Below are 10,003 nucleotides of genomic sequence, written 5' to 3'. Positions count from 1 at the left end.
GTGAATGAACTCTGACTATTTGCTCAGTCTCTTCCTCTCCAACTGATTTTATCTCTCCGAACAAACTGAGCTAGTTTGAGGTCAGCCCTGCAGTGAACTCCAGCTGATCTGTACTTGGTTCACGTCCGGTCACCCAGGGCCTCCCCTCGCTAATGCTCATCCTGATGTAACAGCTGATGGTGGAGATTGTGTGCTTTGCTGTGATACTGGGAGATGCTGCTCAGTGTGTACTTCACTGTGTGGTTTACTGTGCCAAGGGCTGAAGATGAATGTGGGAATAAAGAAACATCATTGACTAACTTTTTGTTTATATTGTGCCACCAACACATAATCCATCCACTTCACTGTGCTGTCATCAGCTTAAAGTCACTGAACCTGAGGCAGGTGACTATGAAGAACGTTCATCACAGCCGGGCCTTTTCAGTGTTAGCTGGTTCGATAAAACAGCCCAGTCAGAGATGAAGGGTATCACTGTGATGGTGAATAGGCCAGCAAACACATGTTGGATAACACCTCCCACCCACTCCATGACATGCTGGTCAGTCACAGGAGCTCGTTCAGTGAGAGACTGAGATTACCGAAAAGCACCACTGAACGACACAGGAAATCATTCCTGCCTGTGGCCATCTCCCTGTACAACGCATCCACTTAACACACTGTTTGCTGCTACAACTACACATGTTTCTTTTCCAAATATTTATTTATAAGTGACTTATGTATGTATGTATGTATGTATATATATGTATATATTGTACTATTCTTAGTTAGCGTATTGTCTGTCTTGTCTTAATGTTGGTTTAAAATGGAGCACTGTAACAAAAAATAATTTCCCCCAGGGATCAATAAAGTATTCTGATTCTGATTCTGATTAACTGGGGAAAGGAAATTCTGATAGTCATTGTTTTTAAAATGAATGTTAACCATGTAGGTATACCTATATATATATATATATATATATATATATATATATATATATATGTATAAATGTGTGTGTGTGTGTGTATACACACATATATACATACACACACACACACACACACACACACACACACACATTTATACACATATATATATATATATATATATATGTATAAATGTGTGTGTGTGTGTGTGTGTATACACACATATATACATACACACACACACATACACACACACACACACACACACACACACACACACACACACACATTTATACATATATATATATATATATGTATAAATGTGTGTGTGTGTGTATGTATATATGTGTGTATACACACACACACACACACACACACACACACATTTATACATATATATATATATATATATGTATAAATGTGTGTGTGTGTGTGTGTGTGTGTGTGTGTGTGTGTGTATACACACATATATACATACACACACACCACAACTAAAAGGAACATTAACAGGACAGAACACTCAGCATTAAGGGCTCAGGGACATTGTGACAACGGACCACAGGAGTCACAGACAATATATACACAAGAAAGAATCAGGGCAGAGAAGAAACATGTGAGGAACACAGCTGAACACAGTGTGACTGATGAGATGGGAAGCAGAACAGAACACAATGCACACAGGAAGAGTGCCATGGCAGGGATCACCGGTGTGTTTTTAGAGTGGACCCAAAAGCAGAAATGGAAGAAATGAACTGAAGTTTAAACAAAAGCGAGCCTTTATTGTGACTGATGCAAAAAAAAACAGATAAGGAAGGCGAAAACAAAGGCGGACCTAAACTACAACTTAAACTGGGAAAAGACATGAATATGAAACTGAACGGGAACATGCAAAAATGTAACTGTGCAATAATCAAAACAGCATGAACAAGAACCTGAACAGTAGGGAAAAAAACTCTGTGACCTGACGTGAAGACAAAGAACAAAGGAGACAGACGACTCAAATACACAGGAGGATAATGATGGAAGTGGAAACACCTGGGGAGACACAGCTGACACTAATGAACATGACGCCATAGGGGGACCAAAACTATACACACTGGACATGGAAACACCAGACTCTTCAAAATGAAACAGGAAACATGGAGCGACGTAAACATGACAGCACAAGCCGGACAATTAGAACATGGAACCGAGGAGAGACTAACGGACATGCATTACTGAAAGAAAAAACACTGAAGACAAGAAAAGACTCATACATCAGGACATGTGCTAGACTCAAGTACTCCCTCAACTTAACCTATTTCCAATATAACATAAGAAATCAAAAATACAAAATAAACTCAAACTGCTGGTGCACAGAGCCAGCGCCTGACAACGGGAAACTGAAAAGATAACACAGGAAGTACGAGAGACACACTGAGGCTCAGACTGACCACATACAGAGGGCACGAGCACAGATAGACATCAATAACACAGGAAACTAGACCCAAGATGACAAGGAAACAGAGGAGGAATGATAACAAACTAAGAATACAAATATTAAACAGGGATCACAACTATTGCATCGAAATCAGGGAAAGAATCGGAATCGAAACACCCTGAGTCACAGACAGAGTTTCAGTAGTTTACAGTGTAATTAATCAGATCTGCCATTCAGATATTCCAGAGTACATGTGGCCTTTAGCCTTTAATACTTGTAAAATACATTTACAGTGTGTATTATCGTAGGGTCTTTACCTTACAATAAGGCTCATCAAACACAGTGAGGCAACTGTCGTCATGATATAAATTCAATTCCTTTTTTCAGTTCAATAAAAATGAATTGAACTGATGCCCGATGTAGACCTGTGGAAACCAAACATGAATTCTCACTAACGTTATATATAATGTCATTAATTATAAACAAAACCTTCAGGAATGATTTCTGTTTTACAGGCAATACATCTATCTGTTATCTGTCCCGTCAACTCTTTCATACAGCACAGCTTTAGTAACCAAAGGGTATCCCACTTGTTTCTAATGGTAATAATGTATTGTTTTATACAGAGGAAACATGCTACACATTTCACAAGAACACACATTTTAACCAAGTGTTAATAGAAATATAAAGGCTCAGAGCAGCGTTGACTCCTGTTTTTTTTTTACAGTATATGTTCTGCCTGTTCATGATGGTTTGTGTTATTGGGGATCTAACCCGTCAGTTGTAAGGATCTCACTTTGTTTAGAACAAAGACAATGGACTGATGTTATTGGTGGTTTTCTCATGTAATTGCCATCTAAACCATATCTCTGTTTGTGTGAATTTAAACAATTTAAGCTAAAAGTTAAACTCTCACAAATTCCACAAGTTCAAACCTTCCAAATAGTACCTCTCTGAGCTGAAGCTGGTCATTGTCCAAAGAGTTTCATCAGTGCCCAGAGTGCTGATAAGCCTGATAACCTCAGTAACTGCTGGAGTCTCTCCCAGGATTCAATGGGTGAGGGTACTGGCCCTGTTTCCAGCCAATCACAGGCATCTTAGCTTAAATGTTTCTGCATTCTGTTTGGTTTTTTTCTGTACTTTTGTCTACAACCCTTTTTCTCAGCCTGCAGCTCTGTGGGCACGTTTGAAACTGACTCCTGATGTTGTGTTTCAGGCTCTTTTCATCAAGTGTTTCTGTGCTCCAGTACCCAGAATTCTTTGGGTTTGCCTCAACAGTCTTTGTGGTTCTTAAACCAACTTGTTAACTCAGCGATGAGTTTGTAGGTCAGTGAACAAACAGAGCGCCACCATGCCAGCTGGCTGCTCCGCTGCTTTCAGCCTGCGAAAGGTTTAACTTTACCACTGTCAACAGCCAATCAGGGGGCAGAACAGACAGAGGTGAACGTGAAGGAGCCTCTCAGTCTGCCAGCCATCGCTCCCATTTTTACCTGAAGACAAAGAGCTGGCTCTCAGATTTCTCCATCGCTCTGAATGGCTTTGTGAATGTGTGAAAACAGAGTTCAGCTCAGAGCTGAGGGGCTGGGTGTCTTTGAACACATGCATCAGGAGTCCAGCCTGCATGTCCAGGCCAAGATACTGAACCCATCAGGGTGTCAGTGTGTTTGTGGATGTTTGAAAGGTGCTTGAGTATAGAAGAAAAGTATCTGTATGAATGAAGCTTAGAGGAAATGTGCTTAGAGGAGAAAAGAGCTATTTAAGAACAAGTCTGTTTACCATTTACACCATGAATACCATCAGAGAGTAGCTGCCTGAAAGTTTCCCATAAGCACGTCTTCCTCTGAAAAGAGTTAGGGTTCGAGAATCAAATAAAGGCTGGTTGCAAAAAAACCCCCACTTTGAAACCTGAAAACCGAGCGGCTGGGTGCCAGCAATCACACCAAATCTGAAATAAAATGACTGATCTGCAGTAAATGAAATCACTTCCTGCTTTTCAGATCTTCATTTTGCTTTAGTTAGGATACACTTTAGTGATGTTTGAGCCAGCCCAAATCTGTGATATTAACTCATGATTGACCTTAATAAACCTTTTAAAACGGGTGGGGAACTCCAGGCCTCGAGGGCCGATGTCCTGCAGGTTCTAGATCTCACCCTGGGTCAACAGAGCTGAATTACATGATTAGTTCATTACCAGGCCTCTGGAGCACTTCAGGACATGTTGAGGAATCAGCTGACACATCTAAAATCTGCAGGACAGCGGCCCTCGAGGCCTGGAGTTCCCCACCCCTGTTTGAAAGAGTTCATAATGGCTGAGCTGTTCTCATATTTGCAGTGCAAGGTTTGTCCTGAGGGTGGCACGAACTCTCAGAGAGTCATTGAAATGCAAAGACTTGTGTTATTTAGAGTTTTCCAAAGACAGAGACAAAATGTGGATTGGTAGTCCGTTTAATGAGAAAACAATCAATGGAAATAAATTACAGAAACAACATATATTACAATTAAAGATTGATGTGAAGAGAAATGTCTTCAGTTTGTTTTTGTTTCAGCAGATTAAAGGTTTAATCTGACACAGGTGGATTTCAGCCGTTTGTCTCTCAGGAAAATAAACCAAACGTTTGTCTTTGGCTTTCATCTGAATCCAAACTGCGGCAATGCATCTAGAAATACCTATTACTGTGCAAATATCTACATTCAGTGTGTTTCATAACAATAACGAAAATAACGTTTGGCTTCAGCAACCAGATTAACTACTTTCAGCTGGAACATGCTAATAATGTGGAAATGTTCTCTGAGCAGCAGAAAACCAACACTGATGAAGCACACAGAGACATCCACGTTGCATAGTATCCTCAGCACATTCCAATGTGGAAAAGTCTCTCCCAGTATGAAACACAAAAATTCACTGAACACAGGAGACTGTCTTTCCTGGGAAAGAGCATATCAGATGTTTCTTCCTGCAGGTTGCAGGTTTCATAGAATATTTCTCAGAGGTTCTCTGACAGTTTCCAGAGTCTTTTCCACGTCTGGTAGAAGCAGCAGAGCAAAAGCCAGCTGTTCACGAGCAGCCGCACTCCTCCACGATCATATTCTGGATGTCCTTCTTGATAATCTTCTGCTCTTCGTTGTAGTAGAGCATTGACATTGCTCGCAGCCTCGTTGGCACGCAGCACGACTTGATGTTTTGAAATGGGCTGTAGCCTCTCATGCGATAATGGTTGATGACCGTTGAATGGAAAGACAGCGGTGAGCTTCCAATGCTTGCCATGTGGTTTGGACAGTCGCCTTCGCAGTAGTTGGCGTGGTAACCAGCCGGAGCGATGATCCAGTCACTCCAGCCGATGTCTTTAAAGTTCACGTAAAACTCTCGCTTGCAGCAGATGCGTATTTTCCCATCGCACTGCAGAGCTCGTTTAGCTCGGCGCTTAGCCACCTCCTCTTGAGCTCGAAGCGCCACCATGAGGAACGGCCGGTGTGACTGATCTCGTCCCGTGGCCGGTTCACCGTTTGCAGGCGTCAGGACGGGAGCGGCACCTGCTTCGAGACACAGAGGACAGGAAACCCGTAACCTAAGAGGACTGTTGCCGCCGTCCAGTAGATTCTGAACAGTGCGAGGAATGGCGAGGGTGTGCCAGCCACTACGACGGGTGTCCGCCATCTTCTCTGAAACACAGTCCTCGTCATCATCGTCACGATAAAGCCGCAGCATCACTTTGCTTCTCAGGCGGTTCATCTTTGACATTTTCAGGAAGATCCAAACGTTTGCCTGCTCCACCACAGACGAGCCACTGCCCTCCCTCGAAATGTCAAAGGTCACCGCGTTTGGCCCGTCGCCTGTGAAAGAGAATAGTTAGGACATTAGCGCTGTGTCCCATTTACTACACAGAGTCAGAAAATTTCAGTCTAAAACAGTGCGATCTCTGATCCTTGACAATGACAGAGGGGCGTTCAGAATTCAGTCTGATAGTCTTTGACCTTTGACCTCTCAGATTGTATTTTAAGTGGAAACTGGATGGGTTAATGTGGATTAGGGTTGGTGTGTCTGAGTTTGGGAAGATATCAAATGAAACGTGCTGAAGACGCCTTAGGAAAAACCAACTTCATCTGGCAGTTTGTTTTTCCCTGAAGGGAAGGGAACAAACGAGGAACTTGAAACCATGACCCCGCTGACGCCCCCAGATAGAAATTTTAATGAGTGAACAAAGTCGATGTTCTTAACAGTGAAAGCTTGAATGGAGCTTCAGCCTCTAAATATATTCAATATGAGGAAAGGCACTAAAAAAAGACCAGGCCTGATTTCAGGGAATGATGTTAATGATGTTAACAAGCCTGGTCATATAGGACACTAACCCCGCCCCCACCCACCCAACACCACCCCAACAAAAAAAAGGCCCGTCCTGTCTCAGCGCTTCCTTCTTTGTCTCCTGTTAGAGAATAATTAGTGAGGCCCAGATTTATCTGAATGAACAGATTATTTACGCGCTAAGATCACTTGGTATGCTCGCCCAAATTACTGTGCACTAATTTGGGCGAGCATCCTTTGAGGGGCCTTTTGATAGAGACAACTATTTATAGAACAAAGCAAAGCAGCAATGTAACGGGTCCGTATTCACAGGAGATTTTAAAGGCTTTGCAACCATCATCATCTTCAGTAAGTCACAGTGGATTGAGAGCAGGTTAATGACAAGCAGCAAAGGTTCTGCCAGCAAAGATCTACTGCTGTTCAGACCAATGTTTCCCTCATCTTTCATCTGTTGAGACTTTCTCCAGCTGTTGTTCTCAGTGAAAATACTCTGTGGATTTAAGATGTTCTCATATTGATTGTTACTCTGAGTCTTTGTGAGCCAAACCAGCAGATCATTCGAACATTCCTGTTTGAAGTAAAGTTTGTCCGCTAATTGGTCACCAGTCTGTCTGATGGACATCGTCAGTGACTGTTTGAACTTTGATGAGAAGTTGATTTGTTAGTTTACATTTTGGGGTTCAGAAATGAAAGAAACAAGGCTGTCGTTCCATCAGAGAACCCTTCCTTGTTTCTGTCAACAGAACAAACACGTTTATTTCACTCGGAGACAAACTGGAAGTTTCAGCACTGCAGTCAAACACATGAATGTGAGCTGAATGTTCTGACCTGAACATGAAAACCTGTGGCTGAAATCTGTAAACACACTTTGACCTCTTTGGATTATTGTGAATGAGCTAAAAGAGCAAACAGACAGTCTGACATCACTGACGGTCAGTGAACCTCTGAAGAGTCTGACTCTACAGACTCCACTGAGTCTGGATCTGCTGACGTTAATAACCGAACCCTAACCCAGCCAAGAGAAAATGTTCCCTACAGACACTCTTTAATCCATCCTGAATGTCAAAGGCTCATCGTGTCTTCAGTTCTTACATTAAAGGGTTTTTTTCTGCCAGACGCCTCCTCGCAGAATTAGCTTTAACCAGTCAGAGGGCTCAGTGGTGAGCCTGAAAACTTTCTACGGCTGTATTTAACCAGAGCTAATAACACTAATAACACTGACCCTGAACTCAGAAACTGGATGTGTTCTCTGTCAGGACAAGAAGATAAACCACGCCTGATGTGCCGTGGGACTCACCTGGCTCTCCAAAGGTGATTATTTCAGATGGCGGTTCGGGTGGTGCTGAATTGCCTGTGCCCTGGCCCTCCTCCTGGATCTCCACACTGCCGTCTTCAGCCACATGGGCCACGTGAAGTTTCTTGATGGCGTTGAGCAGAGCGGCACGAGGAACTGGCTGTGTCAGGTTGGGCCGGGCGCTCAGGTGCAGCATGTTGAGAATGTGACGCTTCACTGCCTCCACCATGTCACTCTGAGCTCCGGACGAAGACGAGTTCCTCCTCAGCTGAGGCAAAGAGCACGAAGGACAGTCAGAGGACACCGCCGAGTCCTGCAGCCGTGGTGCCGGAGAGATGGTCGGAGAGGCATCGATGAGAAGCCATGCTGAGATGGAAAAGACCACGGCAGAAAGAGAACACATAATGGTTGGCGGTCTGATGCAGAGTAAAAGACAGTAGAGTTTTTATTTGAAACAGGTTTGAGATTCTTCAGATGAAATCCTCTGAAATTCAAAAGACTTCAGGGCAGAAACTAGAAACTCTGACGTGAAGTTGCTGCAGGTCTGATGCGCTGTGAGGGATGTTCTGGTGTTGTTAGTCCTCCTGGTGCTGGCCCGGTGGTCCTGAACTGAACGAACAGTGTGCAGGGTCACTCTACTCTTCCTCTCTGCTCTGTTACAGTAATTATACCTCTCAGCCTGTTTAATCCCTCCCTCCATCCACAGAGGTATTTCCCTGTGAGTCACACACACACACACACACACACACACACACACACACACACACACACACACACACACACACACACACACACACACACAGTGAGCAAAGTCTCTCAGAATACCTCAGGACTGTTTGTGGAGTTTCCTCCTGAATGAACGTCACGACATAAGAGGAGGAGGAAGGAGGAAAGAGGAGGTAGTGTCCCTGATTCATTCACCACACACACACACACACACACACACACACACACACACACACACACACACACACACACACATGAGTCAGCGCAGCGTCATCATCACCTCACGTGGAGGAGAGACTGTGAAATAAATTTTTAGAATGGAGAGAGTTTGTTCTAAAGACCAGTCCTGCACAGAGCAGATGGAGCGTGCTCAAAACAGACTACCACACACGCACACACAGTGACATCAGCACGCCCTCTGCTGGTGGGAGTCAGGACCTACAGCGTCCTCTTCACCTGAGAGGGACCCTCTGAGTCAGTGGCTCCTATAAGTTCACACAGGTCTGTCAGCTCTGCGGCAGGAAGGAGAAACATCGGGAATATCCATGTGTGGATGTCAGTGAACTGACCGCAGATGTCTGACCTGAACAGCTGTAAAGCCTACAAATGTGACGCCATCATAACACAGGTCAAGCGTCAGCTGAAAATGTCACACAGTCACTCGTTTGTTTGATCAATTCAAGATGTCAACTGGCAAGAAGTGCTTTTTTTTGACAAAATTCAAGTGGATGTGAATTTTTGATTGATCTCACTTTTAAATGACGTAATGCTGTTACGTCATTTAAAGCAGAAGCTGTTTGAAGCATCCTGTATAAAGATGAGATCAGCAGATGATTGGACTAAAGCAGGGTTGGGGAACTCCAGGCCTCGAGGGCCGGTGTCCTGCAGGTTCTAGATCTGACCCTGGGTCAACACACCTGAATCACATGAGTAGTTCAACACTAGGCCTCTGGAGAACTTCAAGAGGAGGTCATTTAACTGTTTAAATCAGCTGTGTTGGATCATGGACACATGTAAAACCTGCAGGACACCGGCCCTTGAGGCCTGGAGTTCCCCACCCCCTGGACTAGAGCAATGATGTCAGTGCTGAGACTGACAGTGCGGAAAAGCGATGAAAAAGAACAGAAGCAGCAGTTGAGCGATTACAGATTATTAAACTTACACATAAGCTTCATTTCACTTGCTGGCCCACGTCCTCATTTTAGGTTTGACAGTGTTTTAGTCGATAAAGGTGAATGGCTTGAACATGAATTGAGCTGCGGTTTGGGGAAGGCCTTGATGGGGACTGGCGCCGGCTCCCGGGCCTGGCAGTTCCCCATGCACTAAATAGAAGAGAAGAAGTTAAAGAAAAGGGAAGGGAG

General features: G+C 43.9%; 1 protein-coding gene across 1 annotated transcript; it reads right to left on the bottom strand.

The window, feature by feature from the left end:
* Positions 1–4,761: 4,761 nt before the first annotated feature.
* Positions 4,762–8,666, bottom strand: inhbab (inhibin subunit beta Ab). The gene is made up of 2 exons (XM_085389905.1): positions 7,920–8,666; positions 4,762–6,153 (listed from the first exon to the last, which is right to left on the bottom strand). The coding sequence occupies exons 1-2, from the start codon at positions 8,317–8,319 to the stop codon at positions 5,378–5,380; spliced, it is 1,176 nt and encodes a 391-aa protein (XP_085246031.1). The 5' UTR covers positions 8,320–8,666; the 3' UTR covers positions 4,762–5,377.
* Between the last annotated feature and the right edge of the window lie 1,337 nt (positions 8,667–10,003).

Source organism: Rhamphochromis longiceps, linkage group LG18, assembly GCF_057381845.1.
Source record: "Rhamphochromis longiceps isolate RC_006_pf linkage group LG18, R_longiceps_female_GT1.1, whole genome shotgun sequence".
In the NCBI taxonomy this organism is placed as follows: Eukaryota; Metazoa; Chordata; class Actinopteri; order Cichliformes; family Cichlidae; genus Rhamphochromis; species Rhamphochromis longiceps.
Note: the sequence above shows the minus strand (reverse complement) of the source record. Positions and strands in the feature narration are given on the sequence as shown.

Excerpts from the sequence above, each read along its gene's own strand:
- inhbab (XM_085389905.1), bottom strand. The coding sequence starts at position 8,319 with ATGTGTTCTCTTTCTGCCGTGGTCTTTTCCATCTCAGCATGGCTTCTC. Across the intron at positions 6,154-7,919 it reads AATCACCTTTGGAGAGCCAG|GCGACGGGCCAAACGCGGTG; the intron begins GTGAGTCCCACG and ends TCTCTTTCACAG.